Source organism: Girardinichthys multiradiatus, chromosome 2, assembly GCF_021462225.1.
Source record: "Girardinichthys multiradiatus isolate DD_20200921_A chromosome 2, DD_fGirMul_XY1, whole genome shotgun sequence".
NCBI classification, from domain to species: Eukaryota; Metazoa; Chordata; class Actinopteri; order Cyprinodontiformes; family Goodeidae; genus Girardinichthys; species Girardinichthys multiradiatus.
The window spans coordinates 39872518-39893953 of NC_061795.1; the positions used below are offsets into that span (position 1 = coordinate 39872518).

A 21436-nucleotide genomic window follows, 5' to 3' on the forward strand; every position below is an offset into this window, starting at 1 on the left:
GTAGAGGTATGGTATTCTCCAGTCTTGGGGCAGCCACAGCGAATGTTCAATCATCTCTACATTTTAATTTTGATATCGGAACAGCAAGGAGAAACTGGCTGGTTGATGGAAATGCTCTCAAAGGTGTGCGGACGTTGGAGATCCTGTAGATAGGATGGAGCCAGACCATTTAAAACTTTAAAAGCGAGCAATATAATTTCAAAATCACGGCAAAGACAGACAGGAAGCCAAGGAGGAGATGTGAAGAGCTGAATTATGCATACTTCTTTGTACTAGTTTAAAAAATTGCTGAAGTGTTCTGAACTATTTGTAAACGCTGATCTAGCCCAATGTTTTTGCAATTGTTCAGACGAGAGGTGACAGAAGCATGAATAACCTTCTTGAGATCCTGAAAAGTGATGCAAGCCTTTGCTTTAGCAATTTAGTTGGAAGAAATTTGACTTGATAACATCACTTATCCAATTAGTGGTGCTTGTACCACAGTTTGACAACCATGGACAGCCGATCTCAGTAAAATCATCATTATGCGGTGTTTAACTTTTTAGTGTGATTATATTTATGCTCAATGTAATTTATTCAAACACATAATGTACCACTTTTATCCTAGTGCAAAGGTTCAACAGCCTAAGAAACAATCAGACTGTCAGAAAACCACAAAAGAAGCAAAATAATCTATTATAAGATTAATGCACAGAGATGCACTTGTTGGTTGGTCCTGAAGGACACCTGAATGGAGAACCATTCAGGTTGCTTTATGGTTGATTGGGAGTTAAACTGTCGCTACCATTTGTGTACTCACTAAACACATCTCTGAACAGTTAAATTTGTCAAGGTCCATTTTCCTTTTAAACTCAAACTGTCATTCTGTTGTGTTATGATTCGGCCTAACCAGTGGACCAAATCCTTTATGAATTCCAGTCGGATGAAGATGGAAAAAACAAACTTAAAAAAATCAATTCATGACTAAGAATTTGATTGATTCCCCGTCTTTTTGTTTAATTAATACAAACTTTCATAAAACTCTTCATGTAGTGCATCCCTTAGCAACTCACCCTTGGGTATACACATACACACCCACATAATAAACAGCAGCCAGCAGAAAAACTTACTGTAATATGCTTAGGGCACAACGCCAACCTGATCTCATTACTGCTTGTTTGTTCAGTTTCTCAAGAGGGTTTCGAGGGAGCATGTGCGTGTGAGGGGGCGAGTGGTTGAAAAGGTCACATCAGCGGATCTGTGATTGCCTCTAATATTTCCAGCAATAAAGCGAAGAATCTAGTTGGACTGATTAAAGTGCTTTATTCATGATTGCTTGTTTAGACTCATAATTTCTTTGGGCTTTTAGTTCCTGTTTTATTTAGTCCCAAAATTTGTTAAAAAGCAGTCTCTAGTTTGAGAAGTACCTAAAAAATGTTTTATACAAATGACAGAAAGTTTAAGAGAAAATTATATATATAGGGCACATTATATAAACAGAGAGGCAGCTTTTCAGATTTGAATTTAAAGTCGGTTTTCTCTAATCCACTAGAGGTCAAAATTACACATACATGCTCAAATATATACATACACAGCTACTAATATTTGGATATTTTTACGATAGAGAAACACTACATTTTGTAGCCATCTGCAAGCTTATGGCATAGTTCTGGCAGGATGGCTGACCACACTACTCCAAATAAGCATCCTGTCCTTAGCTCCAAAGTTCAATCTGACTGACCAAAAAACGTTAAACAAATTAACGTTAAACATCTCATTGGCATCCAGGCAGTTTCCTGCTTAACCCAGGGTGGTTCTTGAGTCGTCCATGAATGTTCTAACCAATTTCCTGTCATCTGCGGGTGACAGCTCTAAAGTGTGTGACATAAAGCTTTAAAAATTATTTTAAAAAACTGAAAATATTGTAAAATTGTACTCGTACTCGTCGTCTTCCGCTTTATCTGGGACCAGGTCGGGGAGGCAGCAGGCTCAGTAGAGACGCCCAGACGTCCCTCTCCCCAGACACCTCTTCCAGCTCCTCCGGAAGCCAAGGTGTTCCCAGGCCAGCCGAGAGACATAGTCCCTCCAGCGTGTCCTGGGCCGTCTCCTGGGCCTCCTCCCGGTCGGACGTGCCTGGAACACCTCCCGAGGAAGGCGTCCAGGAGGCATCCGGTATGGATGCCCGAAACACCTCAACTGGCTTCTCTCGATGTGGAGGAGCAGCGGCTCTACTCCGAGCCCCTCCACGATGGCCGAGCTCCTCACCCTATCTCTAAGGGAGTGCCCGGCCACCCTACGGAGGAAGCTCATTTCAGCCGCTTGTATCCGGGATCTCATTCTTTCAGTCATGACCCAAAGTTCATGGCCATAGCTGAGAGTAGGAATGATGACCGACCGGTAATTCGAGAGCTTCGCTTTTTGGCTCAGCTCTCTCTTCACCACAACGGACCAGCACAGCGCCTCCATTACTGCGTCAGCCGCACCAATCCATCTGTCAATCTCCCGCTCATTTCTTCCCTCACTCGTGAACAAGACCCCGAGATACTTGAACTCCTCCACTTGAGGCAGGAACTCCTCTCGAACTTGAAGAGGACAAGCCAACCTTTTGCGGTCAAGAACCCTGGCCTCGGACTTGGAGGAGCTGATCTTTATACCAACCGCTTCACACTCGGATGCGAACCACCCCAGCGCCTGCTGTAGGTCTAGGCTAAAGGGGGCCAGCACGACCACGTCAACTGCAAAAAGATGAGACTAAATCCTCTGGTCCCCACACCAGACCCCTTCCGGCCCTTGGTTTCACCTAGAAATCCTGTCCATAAAAGTTATGAACAGGACCGGTGACAAAAGGCAGCCCTGCCGGAGTCCAACATGCACCAGGAACAGGTCCGACTTAGTGCCGGCAATGCGGACCAAACTCCCACAAGCCAACCACAGCCGATAGGACTCCTTCTTCAGCTTGATAGTGTTCCTTACTGCCAGTGTCCACCACTGGGTTCGGGGATTGACGCCGCGACAGGAACCGCAGACCTTATGAGAGACTAAATGGCCATCCTTCAATCAAACGAGGTGTGAAACGTTTGACAGGTGGGGGCGGGACTTCGTAGGGCAGGACTTCCGGTGGCGGGACTTCCGGTGGCGCAACCGTATGTCGTCATTAACCGGATGTTGTCATCACAAGGGGACGAATCTAGAACCCACCAATTAAAACAAGAGGGATGTGTTTAAGGCTGTTATTATTTAATTGTATTATTTTACTTAATTCAGGCGCGTCACATGAAATTCTGATAAAAAGAGAACCTGACAGGATTGTAAATTCTGTGCTCAGTATGTTGTTTCCAAATTAGAAATGCATTCGACAGCTAAAAGTCTTTGTTTGGAATCATGAGAGACTCCATTTGGTAAAATGGATGATAATTTTAGTTACCTTAAACTTTTCTTTTTTCATCTTAGAGCAATAGTTATTGAGGATTTAGAGAAAACAGTCATCTTGTAACTGCTGCCTCGTCCTTCTGATTCAAAGTCTTCTCATCCCACGTGGGAGGCGGAGGATGTATCCTGTAGGTTTGGTCTATGTTAAACGTCACAAGAAACTGAAAAAAAAAAAAAAAAAAGTTAAAAAGTCCTCAGACATGTTACCGTAGGATACCGTGGCTCTTGATACATCACAAAGACTTGCTGTCTTGGTCACAGATGCGCCAGCAAGACGTGCACCAACAATTTGTCCTCTTTTGAACTCTGGTATGTCACCCATAATGTTGTGTGCATTTCAATATTTTGAGCAAAACTGTGCTCTTACCCTGCTAATTGAACCTTCACACTCTGCTCTTACTGGTGCAATGTGCAATCAATGAAGACTGGCTACCAGGCTGGTCCAATTTAGTTATGAAATCTCCTACACTAAAATGACAGGTGTTTCAGTTTCATTGTCCAACCCCTGTAGTTGACCAACAGTAGTTGACCTGAGTCTGTGTAATTGTTCATCATCTCGGCACGCCTTGCATTTCTCCCCGGTTTGATGAAAAACTTTCTTAATTCTAACCATTGTTCAACGAGTGTTCTTTTCCAGCGAATGTTGCAAGTAAATTGCAGCATTTTCTGCTAGTATTTAAAACAAACACTGAAGCACATCCCTCTGTTTTTAATTGGTTGATTCTAGATTCGCCCCCTAATGACGACAACCAATTAGCGTCCAGGGTTACGCCAGGGTCACACCCCCGATACACCTCAGCAAAAACCGCAGATGCCTTAATTCAATAAACAGTGGATGTGGATTGTCTGAGACATTGCTCAACACTATGGACAGGGAAGGAGCACTGTCGCTTTAATTACTTTACGAATAGTCGGTGTGAAGACTTTGAGGCAATCCACAAGAAACAGCTGCGGATGTCTGGCTTAATTCAATAAACAGTAACATGTCTAAGGACTTTTTAACTTTTTTTTTTTTTTTTCAGTTTCTTGTGACGTTTAACATAGACCAAACCTACAGGATACATCCTCCGCCTCCCACGTGGGATGAGAAGACTTTGAATCAGAAGGACGAGGCAGCAGTTACAGGATGACTGTTTTTTCTAAATCATCAATAACTATTGCTCTAAGATGAAAAAAGAAAAGTTTAAGGTAACTAAAATTATCATCCATTTTACCAAATGGAGTCTCTCATGATTCCAAACAAAGACTTTTAGCTGTCGAATGCATTTCTAATTTGGAAACAACATACTGAGCACAGAATTTACAATCCTGTCAGGTTCTCTTTTTATCAGAATTTCGTGTGACGCGCCTGAATTAAGTGAGCGTACCTTTTAAAGTGGAGAAACTGCAAGTTTTTTTTAGATGTAAAAACATCTAAAAACATACAATTACATAATACAGTAAAATAATACAATGAAATAATAACAGCCTTAAACGCATCCCTCTTGTTTTAATTGGTGGGTTCTAGATTCGTCCCCTTGTGATGACAACATCCGGTTAATGACGACATACGGTTGCGCCACCGGAAGTCCCGCCCCACCTGTTAAAAGTTTCACACCTCGTTTGATTGAAGGATGTCCATTTAGTCTCTCTAATGGCCGCAGCTACAGGCAGCAGCATCGACAATAGATGCGGACAACATGGTCCACTCGGACTCTGTCTCCAACATCCCCTGGAATCTGGTCAAAGCTCTCCCGGAGGTGAGAGTTGAATACATTCCTGGCCAAGGGCTCTGCCAGGCGTTCCCAGCAGACCCTCACTATGCGCTTGGGCCTGCCAGGTCTGTCCGGCTTTCTCCTCCTCCAGCGGATCCAACTCACCACCAGGTGGTGATCAGTGGACAGCTCAGCCCCTCTCTTCACCCAAGTGTCCAAAACATGCGGCTGAAGGTCTGATGATACGACAACAAAGTCAATCATTGACCTCCTGCCTAGGGTGTCCTGGTGGCAAGTGCACTGATGGACACCCTTATGTTTGAACGTGGTGTTCATTATGTACAATCCGTGACTAGCACAGAAGTCCAATAACAAAACACCACTCGGATTCAGATCGGGGAGGCCATTCCTCCCGTTCACACCTCTCCAGGTGTCACTGTTGTTTCCCACATGGGCGTTGAACTCCCCCAGCAGAACAATAAAAAAGGGAGGTAATCAAAACGTAGATAGGAAAGGTAAATTAAAAAGGTACATTTAAAAATACACCTGAATGATAAATCTGAAGAATAATATGTTTTTTTGCTTTGCTTAAAATAAAATACAAATTGGGACTTTCTGATTCTGCAGATACTTGATATAGTTTGGAATGTGGCCTTATCCCATTGAGTCTGTCTTCCAGTTCTAGGCGTATTAATATTTTAAAAAAAGGTAAATTCTTTTTTATTTATTTAAAGTGTTAAACTCAGATTCATTACACACACACACACACACACACACACACACACACACAGAGGTATTTCAAACATTTATTTCTGTAAATGTTATGACCTGCATCTAATGAAAACCATAAATAAAAATCAAGATCTATCAAGACCAACAAAAAGTGAGATTTAGTACAGAAATGTTAGCCTCCAAATTATTTCCATGTATTAAGGACAGTATACGTACTTATTTCTTGGTCGGGGCTCCTTTCCCATGCATTACTTTATCAGTGCAGGGTAACATAAAGGCGATCAGCCTATGGTTCTGCTGAGGTGTTCCGGAAGTCCAAATCGATTCAATAATGGCTTTTAGCTTGTCTGCACTGTTGGCTCTGCTTCATTGTCCTCTTGTCAATACTCCATGGATTATCTATGGGGTTTAGGTTAGTTGATTTTGTGCCTCTCCTTTCTTCCTCCAGACTCTGGAACTTTGGTTTTAAATTTTTTTTTAATCAAAGAAAAAGACCATTGAGCAAAAGGCCAGTTCATTTTCTCCTTAGTCTCGGAAAGACACTTTTGATGTCTCTGTTTCAGGAGCGGTGTTAGACAAGAAACCCGGATGTCCTAGATTCATTTGTGTGTGGTGGCTCTTAAAGAACCGGTTGATGTTTTTCGACTCTTCCCTAAACCCTTGAATGGTCTCTGCTTCACAATCCTCTCAAAGCTTCAGTTATCCCTGCACCTTTTTTAATCAAACCTTTTCCTTCCACTTAACTTTCCATTAATATGTTTAGATAGAGCACTCTGAACAACCAGCTTCTTCAGTGATAACCTTTTGTGGTGTCAATGAAGGTCTGCAGGACAATAAGTCAACAGTCTTCCCCATCATTGGGTAGGGCCATAAACATTTTTATATTTCATGTGAATTCTCCTTTTTAGGGAAACTTAGTGAAGTCACAATCATCAAAAATAACAAATAAACATTCAAAATATACTGTTCTGTGTGAAATCAATCTATACATTACTAAGGTTTCTTCTGCTAATATCCCACTACATAAACTGACCAAAAGCTAAGGAAAAAAACAGGATTTGATCCTGGCACAGTGAAGGGCAGAAAAGCATCAGGTGAGGAAAAATGTCTTCAAAGAGCATCTTAACGTTTGGTCTTTGATCCAAATCCAGAAGACTAGGACAGCAATCCTTCCCCATTCACCTGCTGTCACGGTTTCTTACATAACCTGTGCAGAAACCATTTTTTTCCACCCTCAGTGCATCCATCACATCTGTCCTGCAGCATATTTAACAAATTTTAGATCAAACAAAGTAATTTCATCACAATTCATATTCAGTTAGGTCAGCTTGACGTCCTCACATAATGCTCACATATTCACAGGTAGAGTTCCTACATGGTCAAGGACAAACTCCATATTTGGTAACTACACTCATCTTCTGTCTTGATGTTTAAATAACAAATATAACTTTAATCTTGACTCAGCTCGTTGTTTCTTTAAAACAGAATAAAGAACGTAGCAGAGTCAACAGTGTCAGTATTAGGTATTTTTACTTAAATGTGTATTTATTTTAGCGTAAGAGCTCATTTTAGACATTTTTCTGGTGGCTCTGAGAGAGCTTGCTTCCTGTCAGCTCATCCGTCTCCCTTGCCTCTCAGGGATCTTTTAGCAGCATTGTTCAGTGATTAAAGACTGCAGGTAATTAGATACACATGACACAAATCTGACTGAAGACCAGCAGATCTGCCAGCAGACAAAGCCAATGTTCCAGCTGGTGAAGAGTCACAGTAACACACTTCAAAATGACAATTCATTCTCAACCCGTTCTGTTTATTTCTCATTCTGACAATCCAGTCATGGAAATCATCAAATCCCTAATAAGCCTAATTTAAAAGCATTACAATATGCTGATCTGTGCATAGGGATGGATACCTTTAACATTTGAACCGATACAGTACTTGTCAGGGTTTGGACTTTGTTGTGTTTAGTCACTGTTTATGTTTATATTTAGTATTTTGGTAGTCGTGGTTGTTTTGGTTACTTCCTCTCACTCCTGATTGTTTATTTCCCCCCTAGTGTTGTCACCCTCCTTGTTCATTGCTCATTTGGTTATTGTTGCTTTCTTATTTTTGACTTAGTATGGTTTTCTCTGTATTATTATTATTATTTATTGTAGTGCCCTGGTTTCCTTGTATTTCCTAGTTCAGTTTCCCATTTAGTATCTTTGTGTTTATTTATGGTTGGGTATTTGTCCTCTTTTATATTCTACTAGGTTACTAGTCTTATTTTCTCTGTGTTAGTTCCTTTCCTAGTTGTAGTCCTTTCTCGTTTAGTTCCTCTAGTTTAGTTCTATTCTCCAGCCGCTCTGGTTAGGTTGTGTTTACTTATTGTTTATATTTTGTTTGTTTACATTCTAGTTCTCATGTTCTCTGCTTCCCTTCCAGTCTATTCAGTCAGTGTGCTTTAGGTTTGTTTACTTTTGTAGTCAGGGTTTCTTTATGGTGTTGCTAATTCTTAGGTTGTTGTGTTCCTCCGTTTTCTCAGTTTCCTTTAGTTCATGTTTATTCTTGATTTTTATGCTTTATTTATCTTGGTCTATAGTTTCAATTAGGTCTGCTCACTGTTGTGTTAATTAGTCCCTTTCCTCGTGCTTAATTTTATTAGGTTCACCTGCTCCTTCTGCCACCTTGTCTCACCTGTTCTTAGTTCCTTTGATTACCTGCCTTTGTTCTCCCTCAGTATATTAGTTGGTTTTGTTTCATTGTCCTTTGCTGGTTCCTCTCGTTACACAACTCGGGTCTACCCTCTACTGCCATGTATACCATGTTCCTTCAGATGTAAGTTTTGGATCTATGCTTTACCTGCAGTGATTTGGTTACGCTTGTAACTTTGAATAAAGCTGAAGATTATTCGGAATGCTGCTGCCAAGCTCTTGTCTGTGCTACGGTCCATCCCAAAACCTCACCGTGACAGTACTGATACCCAGTACCTGGGAATCTGTAACGGTACTCAATGGTACCAGTTTTCTGTACTTTTCTGTGTGTTTATTTGGCAGTAAATGTTAATTCATTTAATAATAAAATAAAAATATTTCAATTTAAAATATTTATTTCTCAGTATATAAACGTTAATGAATATATAAAAACAACATCCAGCTGTTTTTTATTGTAACATCTTGTTTCAAACATTTCTTCTCCTATGTTGCTGGCTGCAAACGATGAGTCGCTAACGGATACAGGCGTGCTAACGGTGCCGAAGGCAGGAGTTGTAGCCGTAGATCTGAGGCTGACAAAAATTGTGTGCTCTTCAGCCTTGAGCTTGTGCTTAACCAAGAGCTTCCTCAGATTAGAAGTGTTCCTGCCACTCCCCTCGAACTTTGCAACACAATATTGCAGTGAGAGTAATGTGCAACGCATTTTTAAAAGTGGACCCATACTTTTGAGCGCTTTCTATCAGCCATACTTGCTTTGTTGACGGTACCAGCCGCTACCGAAGTCATTACTCTCTTGTGCGTGCAATGCTGTGTTCATGTGCTCTTCCACTCCCTCAGTGTCACAATGATTTTACGTGAATCGGTACTCCTGCATGTGGGATTTGTTTGTGTGTGGTTGCTCTTAATGCCCTGACTACAGCCTCAGCCTGAATGGATTTAGCTTGACAATCATTTCAGGGCTTCAGTCACCCCGTTGCTAGTACACCTTTTTCCTTCCACTTGACTTTCTACAAATATGTTTGGAAACAGAACTCTGAACAACCAGAAAAGGCCTGATGTGGTATGCCCTCCTTGTCGAGGGTTTCAATGACTGTCTTCAGGACATCTATCACCAGTCTTCCTAATGATTGTGTAGGCCATAATAATGCCATTACATTATTTAAAAATATACATACTATACATTAAAATGCTTTTTTTAATTATTGTTATGTAATAGTCAGTCATTTTCTACCGCTTATTCCATTGTGGGTCACGGGGCAATCTATGGGCAAAAGGCAGGGTACACCCTGGACAGGTCGCCAGACCTTCGCAGGGCAACACACATACAATCATGCACACACTCATTCATACACCTAAGGGCAATTTAGAGAGACCAATTAACCTAACAGGCATGTCTTTAGACTGTGGGAGGAAGCTGGAGTACCCGGTGAGAACCCACGCATGCACGGGGAGAACATGCAAACTCCATGCAGAAAGACCCCCGGCCGGGAATCGAACCCAGGACCTTCTTGCTGCAAGGCAACAATGCTACCAACTGCACCACCGTGCAGCCCTATTCTGTAATATTCATAATGAATTTTAGATTCTCATTATCTGTAAGACATAATTGTTAAGATTACAAGAAATAAATGCTTGAAATGTTTCATTCTGTGTAATGGATCTATGTAAGATCTGAGTTTCACTTCCGGAAACTATTTTTTCAGGAAGTTAAACACATTTTTGAAGATGTACCTGTATGTCAGTTTCAATTTCTTAATTACAGAAAGAAAAAAAAAATTTAATATTCTTGTTTAGACGGATAGATAAAAGGTCCTAAAATGAAAGACGTACAGTAGTCAGAGGCTGCTCATCTCCATGTTCCAATCAGAGCGACTCCGAAACAGCCTGGCGCTGAAACTCAGTCAGCACTTTTCTTGGGCCATTAGTCCAAGTTTTGAGGGTTATGACAAGCAGATGAACTGACAAACTGAGGAACCAGCTGGCTGATACCAAGCCGGTCTGTCGGAGAAACTCACACACAGCCTCACAAGCTTGTTAATTACTTCCTGATAGTTTCAAGTTTATGCGATGGACTGGCGACTTGTCCAGGGTGTATCCGCCTCTCGCCCATAGACTGCTGGAGATAGGCACCAGCTCCCCCGCGACCCACTATGGAATAAGCGGTAGAAAATGACTGACTGACTGTTTTGGCATTTTGGAAAAAAAAAAAAACTATTTCACAAATTAAAAGGAGACAATTGACATTTTATGTCCAGCAGATTTCTAACTGTCCTTGAAAAATGTACAGACCTTATCCATCTAGCGTTGTTATACTTTTCGCTTCTGTTGGATAAACAAAACACTCAAAACCCATCAGCAGTCTGCTTCATCTTTACAGCTCTGGCACCAGTCAGCCTGCATTTTCTCACTTTTTCCTTCTTTTCACTCATAACTTTTGTCCTCAGCTTCCCTCCACTTTGTTTTTTTAAAGTCTTCCTCCTTCAAATGCCGCAGAGACTGTTGTTTCACAGCTACTTCTGTTTGAGGCTCTTCACCTCACCTTGCTTGTGTTCAACAGCTATAGCCATCACTGGGTTACTTCAGGGAAAACATTGTATAAAAACAAGTATAAAATAACATTTCCCGTATTTATATGGGATTAAAACCTCAAGATTAAGTAAAAGCGAATTTATTCGCATATGAACTGATTATTTTTCCAGGTTTTAATGTGAAACAAGGACCAAACATTGACAGGTACACCCCCTCCACACACAAATAAAGACTGGTTAAAGTTATTTATGTCTGCTCAGGCTGAATGCCATATGGTAGTTTCTAAATTATAAAGATATTAAACAAAGACAAATTAAAAGACAACAACTGCAAAATTAGAACATTTTCAAAAAAGATCTGGAGCCAAACTGTCTAGGAAAGATGAACAGAAAAACTAGCATTAAAATATTGTCTTAATGCTGAGATTACCTCAGCACAACACACAGAGCCTATAGAAGAGCACTGATGATTAACTACACCAGTTGAGACTGACTTCAACTTTCAAATTAAGGAATGACACAGAGTTATGACTGTACAGGACTAGAGCAATAAAAAGGATACCTGTACCATAGAGCTACAGCTGATCCTAAATCCTGATTTATTCAAAGAAAGAGATACACCACAAAAAATATCCAATAACTCAATTAGGCTGATTCAACAAGCTACAAGAAACTAAGGGACCACAATGAACCAGACCTATAAAATTCAAAGCTGAGACATTAATCGTCTAGAAATGAAAGCCAAAGGAAGATGGTCCGTTTCATTACTGTAACTTTGTGGCTACGCAGCTGCATCTTTGCTTTAAGCTGTCATGTCTGTGTATTGACAAGAAGGGACAAACAGGCCTCCCTAAACGCAACTGGCCTTCTGTCTTTATGACAAACACTGAGGCAATAATCAGCAGAGGGCTGAGAATCACAAAGAAGAGGACAGAAACTTAGAAACATTAAACATACCTTAAGAAGTTGCAAATAAACTGTGATTTCAGCAAGTGACATTAGGGGGACTGCTGACCAGTTGGTGATGGTTCTTCTGCACAGGTGTTTTCATTGATTGCTTCATCAGATTGCCTTCAGCTGAGCAGCCAACAGAGACACCAGGAACTTCCTTTCATCATTTTCAAACAGCAGCTTCACTTTGGTGAAATTATTTTGGAGAACACATTTTACAGCAGTCACACTGACCTTCCAGAAGGAACAGAACTAAACAAGAACAAGAAATATGGTTTTGTGACATTAAATCAACTGCTTTTATTCAAATTTAATGTGTAACTACTGAACCTGAGTTAAAATTTGGATTTGACATGTTGCTGAAAAGAAGGTTTTCGATGATATTTATCCCTAAAAATGAAGCAAACACCAAAACATAACTGACATTTAATCTGTCATTTCCTTCAAGCTAAATACTTCAAGGTGGCCTTTTCAAACATTTAGACAAGTATTTTGATGTTTGGATTTGCATTTTAATTTCCAGTTGTTTTCAGAAAAAGTTAACTGAATTGACATTTAGACAATAGCTGAACAAGTACTGACACTTCTGGCGTAGGAGGTACTTCATCCATTCCTCATTTTATCATAGTGCAACATCTTAAAATTTAGCATCTTCCTTGAAAGAAGCAAAAGCAAAGTGGGGCATCAAATTTAAAAACTTAATTTAAACATTTATATTGTTTCCTTACATTTCTATAATGTTCAGTATCAAGCTCACTTTTTCTCTCATGTATGATACTTTCCTAACATTTGAGAATAAACAGATTAAAATAAGTAATCTTTACCCACTTGGTTGCATCGAAAATATCCTAAAATATATAAATGAAACACATTTCAAATTTTAAATAATATAAGTCTAAATATTACATATAAACTTGAATTTCAGTTCAGATTTAATTTAAATTTAAACATTATGTCTAAATATCAATGTTAAACCTAAATTAGAACGAAGCTAAATATACACTCACCAGCCATTTTATTTGGTACACCTTGCTAGTACCGGGTTGGACCCTCTTTTGTCTTCAGAACTGCCTTAATCCTTCGTGGCATAGATTCAACAAGGTACTGGAAACATTCCTCAGAGAGTTTAGTCCATATTGACATGATTGCATCACAAAGATGCTGCAGATTTGTCGGCTGCACATCCATGATGCAAATCTCCCGTTCCACCACATCCCAAAGGTGCTCTATTGGATTGAGATCTGGTGACTATGGAGGCTATTTGAGTCCAGTCAACTCATTGTCATGTTCAAGAAACCAGTCTGAGATGATTCGTGCTTTATGACATGTTGCGTTATCCTGCTGGAAGTAACCATCAGAAGATGGGTACACTGTGGTCATAAAGGGATGGAGATGGTCAGCAACAATACCCAGGTAGGCCGTGGCATTGACACGAAGCTCAGTTGGTACTAAGGGGCCCAAAGTGTGCCAAGAAAATATCCCCCACACCATTACACCACCACCACCAGCCTGAACCGTTGATACAAGACAGGATGGATCCATGCTTTCATGTTGTTGACGCCAAATTCTGACCCTACCATCTGAATGTTGCAGCAGAAATCAAGACTCATCAGACCAGGCAACATTTTTCCAATCTTCTATTGTCCAATTTTGGTGAGCCTGTGTGAATTGTAGCCTCAGTTTCCTGTTCTTAGCTGACAGGAGTGGCACCCGATGTGGTCTTCTGCTGCTGTAGCCCATCTGCCTCAAGGTTCGACGTGTTGTGCGTTCAGAGATGCTCTTCTGCATGCCTTGGTTGTAACGAGTGGTTATTTGAGTTACTGTTGCCTTTCTATCAGCTCAAACCAGTCTGGCCATTCTCCTCTGACCTCTGACATCAACAAGGCATTTGTACCCACAGAACTGCTACTCATTGGACCATTCTCTGTAAACCCTAGAGATGGTAGTGCGTGAAAATCCCAGTAGATCAGCAGTTTCTGAAATACTCAGACCAGCCCGTTTGGCACCAACAACCATGCCACGTTCAAAGTCACTTAAATCACCTTTCTTCCCCATTCTGATGTTCGGTTTGAACTGCAGCAGATTGTCTTGATCATGTCTACATGCCTAAATGCATTGAGTTGCTGCCACGTAATTGGTTGATTAGAAATTTGAGTTAACGAGCAGTTGGACAGGTGTACCTAATAAAGTGGCCGGTGAATGTAAATATTAAATCTAAAATTCGTCCTTATTCCTCAAAAATTATATTTGTCATTAGATATTTAATAAACACAGCAAACCCACTGTTAAACTACTGAAACTGGACTTAATTATCAATAAATGTTCATATCAGAGGATAATTCATGAAGTATAAATATTTTTGGTCAAAATTTATTGGCATTACTTACAATTTCTTGCCATGTTGCTCTCTTGTTCCAGTTGTAGCCACAGTGTTTTCTTATGTTTTTCACTTTCATGCTCTCATTTATAACGCAACCCAATTTCGGATTTCATTGTGCAGTATTTTGCCCTAAAGTCAGATCAGAAAAAACCTCTTAAAGAAATAAAACAATGTTGTATGCAAAAAGCTGAAATAGGGCAGTATTCTCTTGAATAATTTAACAAACATCAAAAAATGTCATTCTTGACACATATGTTCAAATTAAGTAATTTACAAAAAGTAAAAAACAAAAAGCTGATCAGATGCAGAATGCAAATACAACTTAATGTTAAGATGATGTCAGTGATAACAGAGACAGCTCTTGAGCGGCAGCAGCAGCTGCTACATGTTTATACTACGAACTAAAGTGCTGTAAAATGATGCAACTCTTTCAAACACTGACTGGTTACATAAAAACTCCAACAGCTGCGTAAAAATGTGTGCCAGGCATCCGGTGCATCACAAATGTATGCAGAAATCTACATTCAAACATCAGTGAACGTTTAATTCCACAACAAGATGTTTGCTGATTGTATTTCCGATTCACACACACACACACACACACACACACACACACACACACACACTCCTCGGTTTGCAGTTTCAGCAGCCATGAAATACGAAGCATGAATGTAAAGCTACAATTCAGGTGGACTTTGGCCAAGTGCACCTGAATTCTCACCCAATATATGATACTACGTCTTACTCCTGCACTCATTTGCATCTCCTTTCGGCTCTTCTACTCTTACTAACCTCCCCATCTCACCCCTGCAACCCTCTTTTCTTTTTAACAATTTCTCCTCTCTCTGTTAGCATCTCCCTTCTCCCACTCTCTCATTAAAACAGTTCCCGGGTCCCCTCCCAGGAGAGAAGAGCACGAGGGTAAAAATAGCTCCCTCTCGGCTCATGTTCACTGTTTTTTTTTTTCCTGAAGCCTGCATACTATACATCAAATAACAGCTTTTCTCCATAATAACCATCATCACTTCTCAATCTTTTTTGTCTATCGGATGTTGCAGTAATCCCACACACTTGCATCTGCCTTTTTAAAGACGTTTTTTTCACCTGGAACTGAGCTGCTGAAACACCCAGAGAGGCTGTTATCAAAAAGTCTCACGCAATACGACAGCTTGTTTGCGAAGGAGCTGCTTATACGAGAGGCCTGCTCTCAGAAAATTTGATCAGCAGGAATGGAAATGTGTCCTAACTAACGTTCTGTATCAGAGAAGCTGCTAATTAGGTGCAGGCATTTAATATGTTGTCAGTTGGAGCTGTAGAAGCACAATCACATCAAATCCCAAGTGAGATGGGACCGTCATCCACAGCAGGGAAGACAAGAGGGGAAAAAATATTTTCTGTTTGCTGAACTTCAGCAGCAAGCTTCAGCTCAAACAGATAACTATTACCAATTAAACCCTCATGGCTGGACACTGACTTGTTATTTAGAGATAAATGTTGGAAGTACAAAAAGGAAGAATCCCATCCACACATGCAAAAACAAACACGCATTTGAAGACCAAATGACCATCTGGCCGCGATGGAAAGCTTTTTATGGCAAATTCTCATTAGTTCTGTTCTTTGACAATCACATAGTAAATAGAAAAACAAGAAATAGAGGTTGAGAATGAGATAAAAGAAAGAATGGGCTGGAAAAGAAAAGAAAATAGCAGATGCCAGAGGATATAAACAAGCTGCTTGCTGGCAAAATTGTACAAAAATACCCTCTGAAAACATTTCAGTGTCCCAGGATGGAGGGTGCCGCAGCAGCTCCACCAGCAGACAGAGTTCAACAGCTTTCCACTAACCAAGAATTTTACATTAAAACTGAAACAGAACCCAGTTGCCTCTTTTCTGTAGAAGAAGCCAGATTTTCTACTAATCTTTAAATAATATAACAGTTCAAGATTCCTGAAGGGTTTTTAAGTTTTTTTTAAATGTGGCAGCTTTTTTTTTCCATTTCAAAACATGTTTTCTAATCATTGTGTATTGCATTGTGTGCAATAAACTAAGGAGAAAATAAGAAGTGTTTGGCCAGAAAAAATATCTTAAATAGAATGTTTGGAAAAGTTCAGTCTTTAGGAGAAAGTAAAATAATCTGGGTAAAAAACAGAGAGATGCATTATTCTGCAGTTGATCATCTATGCCAGGTTTTCAGTTAATAGCTCTTTGGGAATTACCTTGTTGGAACTAAATTGCTGCTCCATGACAGTCGAGACAGTGTTATCTTCATTATTTCTCACATTTTAAACTCAATAAAATCAGAAAAAGTTCTGTCATTCATCCAGTTTATAAACTGGTTCTGGCTGAACACAAAAAAAAAACTATTTGATGAAAATGGTCAAGAACCAAAAAACAAGTGATAAGCAGCCAGAGTGCATAAAGAAGCTTCGAGAGAGTTTCATAAAGCTGGAACGGTTATTGATCAAAAACTCTTTAAAAGATTATTAAACATCTGCCTGCTTGAAAGCTCATTGCATGTTCAATGACAAATTTTGGTGCATTTCATAATTCTAGTTTTAAAGTTGAAGGAAAATGTACGGTTATCAAAGTATTTTACACAATGAAATGTACAAAGAGGTGTGATTAGTATTCGGCTCCTTTGAGGTACCACATTTCACTGCTGCTGCAGCTTTAAGTCTATTGGGGTAAGTCTCTACCAGCTTTGCACATCCAGAGACTGACATTTTGCCTATTCCTTGTTTGAAAACAGCTCAACTTCAGTCAGACTGAACACAAAGAATCTGTGAATAGAAAATTTCAGTCTAATCACATTTAGGTTTAGGACATTGTGACATATTATGCTTCAATCTAAACCATTTTGTTGTTGCTCTGGCTGTATGTTTATGGTCATTGTTCAACTAGAAGATACAGCTTCACCTCAGTTTCAATGTGTTTGCAGTCTTTAACAGGTTCTTCCGAGATTGCCCTTTATTTGGCTTTATACATCTTTCTATCAACTCTGCCTTGCTAAAGAAAAGCCTTCCCATTGCATGTTGCCACTACAGTTTATCAGGATAGGGACTATCTTTTCAGGGTTTTAGTTTTCCACCTCACACAGTGTTACGTTTTAGTCTCATATGACCAGAGCACTTTCCACATGTTTGCTGTGTCCCCTACATGGCCTTTGGCAAACGTCAGAGGAAAAAGCTTTTGGTTTTTCTGCCAAAAATTCAGTAATCTTGGCACTCTTCCATAAAACACGAAATTAATATAGTGCATGACTAATAGCTCTCCTGTTGGCTGATTCCTCTGCTTGCGTTGTGGATCTCCGCAGCTCCTCCAGAGTAACTCTGGGCCTCCTGGCTGGGTCTCTAATGTTTCCCTTCTTCGGCTGTCAATTTACATAAACAACTGTGTCTTTTTAGATGGTGGATTGAACAGTTCTCTGTGGGATGATCTAAGCTTGAGATATTATTTTATCACCTAACACTGCTATACATCTTATCACAACTTTAAACCTGGACCTGTCTGCTGTGTTCCTTGGCCTTCATGATACAGTTTTTATAGCTGTATTCAAACCGACTTTAAATTAAACAAGTCTGGACATTCATTATAGATTAAGTTACTTTTTAAAGGAATTTGTTGCACTGGAGTTTATTTAGAGGTGAATCCCTAATGAAATACATTTAAGTTTAAGGTTGCAACGAAACAAAATAAAAAAACATTGCAGAGGTGTGTAGACCTCTGCAAGATGTTGACAACCATATTAATTTATAGTCTTGCTGATAAGCCATCCTTAGGTCTTTTAAAGCATACAAAATGCTCCTTTATACTATAAATATTAGCATTCATAAAATATAAATGAACCACATTTTTGTTTCACCATTTCATGTTCATTGGAGAACATTTTAAAAATATGTGAAACATAAAAACAACTACATCTATGAAGGTAGATATGTTGCGCGGCAAAAAAATTTAACTTGTACAACTAAATATTTACTTATACCAAAACTTCACACACATGCAAAAATAAAGTTGTGTAAAATTTTCACCTGCACAAAATGTATTACGTAGATGTATTTTCTTTAACTTGTTTAAATTTTCCGACTACAACTACAAGTCAGTGAACACAACCTCTCCAATCTACCTCTGTGGCACCGATTTACATTAGTGAAGGTAAGGAGGTGGTCCAGTGTTCTGCGGCCAGGACAGAACCTGCATTCACTCTTTTTTTTAACGGCACTAGTGGCCTTTATTTTTCAACTGTAAGCTGACAGGAAAGAGTTGGTAGACATGCAGCAAAGGTCGCCTGGGCTGGGATTCAAACCTGAGGCTGCGTTGAGGACTGAAGCCTCTGAATATGGGTTGCGCAGTTTTACCCCTGCACCACCACCACACCCCTGAACACACATACTTTCTACTGAGTTCGAGGTTCGACAACTGACCGGACTATCTTTTCCAGCACCCCTGAATAGATCTTACCAGGGGGACTAAGGAGCATGAATCCCCGATCCCCTTTCCTAAAAAAGGAAACCACCACCCCAGTCTGCCAGTATAGTGGTACTGCCCCCAATATCCACAAGATATAACCTTACGTCCACACCAAAAAGCAGCTGTTCCGACAATTGAGGTGCGAAACATGGTTCACTCGGACTCAGCGTCCCCCACCTCAGCTGGGATGCAGTTGAAGCTCGGCCGGAGGTGGGAGTTAAACATCTTTCTTTTGGGGTCTTCTGCAAGGCATTCCTAACAAACCCTCACGACAACCTTGGGTGTACATGGTCTGTACAGCATCTTCCCCCGCCATGTGATCCAACTCACCACCTGGTGCTGATTAGTTGACAGCGCTGCTCCTCTATTCACCTGAGTGTCTGAAGCATATGGCCGCAGGACAAAAGACACGGCAACAAAGTCTATCATCGATCTGTGGCCTTGGGTGTCCTGCTGCCAAGTGCACTTATGGACACACTTATGTTCAAACATGGTGTTTGTTATGGACAAACTGTGACTAGCACAGAGGTCCAATAACAGTACACTGCTCAGGCTCAGATCAGAGAAGATATTCCTCCCAATAAAACCACTTTGGATTAAAATACATTTGCAATTGCATTTGTAAACTTTAAACAGAAAATCAACACCACCCAGTGTTGCCAAGCGTCTTTTGTTTTGATGTTGATGGAAACAAGTTACTAGATTAATTTTACTCACCATCTTTGTCGGCTCTTCTGAATATCTGTGAACAGAAGGTAAGAGAGGAAAGTTAGTGTGAGGGACGATTTTAGCTAAAATGATGCCAAATAATAATGCATCAATTTAAAGCCAGTGATCGGGACAGTTTTTTAAGGTCAAAGGAAAAAACTAATTAAAAAAACTAAGGCGGGCATAAGATTATGACCTCCTGACTATTAGTGTGTTGGTTCCCCTTTCGCTGCCAAAACACATCCAACCATTGAGGGATGACCTCCAATGGAGGCTGAGTTTGTGCTGAGCTATTTGACACCAATATGTTAGCAGCAGATCCTTTAAGTCCTGTATTTTGGGGGTGTGGCTTGTTTTTTCACGCACATCCCACAGACGCCCAAATGGTTTGACTTCTGGGGAATTTGGAGGCCAAGTCAAAGCGTCACATTTTTCATTGCACTCCTTAAACAGTCCGTGAATTTTGGTTTTAATGCTGTGGCAGGGGTATTTATTCTGCTAAAACTGGCCACAGACATCATTATAAATACCATTTCCATCAAAGGACTTAAATGGTCTGCAGCAATACTCAGGCAGGTGGTACGTGTCAGCATCACCTGGCTCCATAGCCACATGAATGGCAGAATTCAAGCTTTCCTTTTCTGTTTCTAAACCAACTGTTCATATGATCATCCATCAATTTTCAGTGTTATTATTACTAAAATAAAGGATATAAAAAAAATAATATTAATCTCAAAGCATAAATTCCAAAACATTGCTATAGTTATTTTGACAGACTCATTGCACCAAATCCCCAATGGTAGTTTTACAGTGTAAAGGGCCTTAGCTGTGGCGAAGATTAAAAGTGTATACTCTTTTGAAAAATAAAGGTTTCCCTCCAAAGAAAAGTCTACCAACCTTAACTGAAATGGTGTCTAGTTTTCAATTAACCACAAGATATATTAAGCCTGGATTAGAAATGGAAACTCTTCATATGCCCCAAGATGGTAAAATTCTTGTTATTCCCTAAAAAACAAACCAAGGAGATATTTTAGGCTACTATGTTAAAAGAAAAGAGAAGAATACTAATTCTGCCCAGTGGAAATAATGTCAATGAGGTCACTAATCAACCATTCAGTGTTTTCTTTTCTAATGTTGCCTGTCTGAAAGGGGGCAGCTGTTTATTATTAAGGCTTGTGTGAGAAACTCCAGGACCTGAAGTTCATTAGAATAAAAAACTTAAACAACTTCACCAATCTACAGCTGACTGCTTATGTACTGTGTACGGGTGGTGCACCACAATAGCAAAATGTATAGCTTTAGTAAAGGCTTCCTCCCACTGTGGAACTGAAAATGTCAAGTCTGGTATGTTCATCAGTTTTTTCTGAGAGATATATGAAGTGATCCTGCTGAGGGGAACGGCTGAACAAGAAACAGAAGGGAAGACGGAAACATAAAGTGAGCAGCAGCAAAGGACAAAATGGGAAAAGTGGCAGACAGAAATAAAACAAAGTATTGTGACAAACTGGATCATCACTAACCATTCCTTTAAAATAAAAATAATATATACAAAGAAATCCAGTTTCCTACACGTTTTTCATGTAAAAATTCCCCTTTTCATTCTCAATTTTCAAAACGTATCATTCATTTTAGCCAATTTTAAAATATAAACAATAAAGTCCAGAATTTATGGTTTCTCAGGCTTTAAATATAAAATCTGCGAACTAAAATCACATCAGCCTATACAAAACACCAGAAAACTATTTTCAACTGCTAAACAACTCATACAGAGGAGCTAATTACGACACTTTGGCATTGCAAGATTAGTATTTCTAAAATTACGAGGTGGATTCTTGAATCCACGAACAGGCCAAAGTGAAACTCATTACCACT

At 39.9% G+C, this 21436-nt stretch overlaps 1 protein-coding gene across 3 annotated transcripts in view; it reads right to left on the reverse strand.

Moving 5' to 3' along the window:
* The window catches only part of necab2 (N-terminal EF-hand calcium binding protein 2), a 231945-nt gene that overhangs the window by 208990 nt on the left and 1519 nt on the right, over positions 1-21436 (reverse strand). For all 3 annotated transcript variants that reach the window (XM_047345707.1, XM_047345691.1, XM_047345697.1), the window contains exon 2: positions 19574-19598. In XM_047345707.1, coding sequence (XP_047201663.1) covers positions 19574-19598 — 25 coding nt within the window. The remainder of the gene's footprint in view (positions 1-19573; positions 19599-21436) is intronic.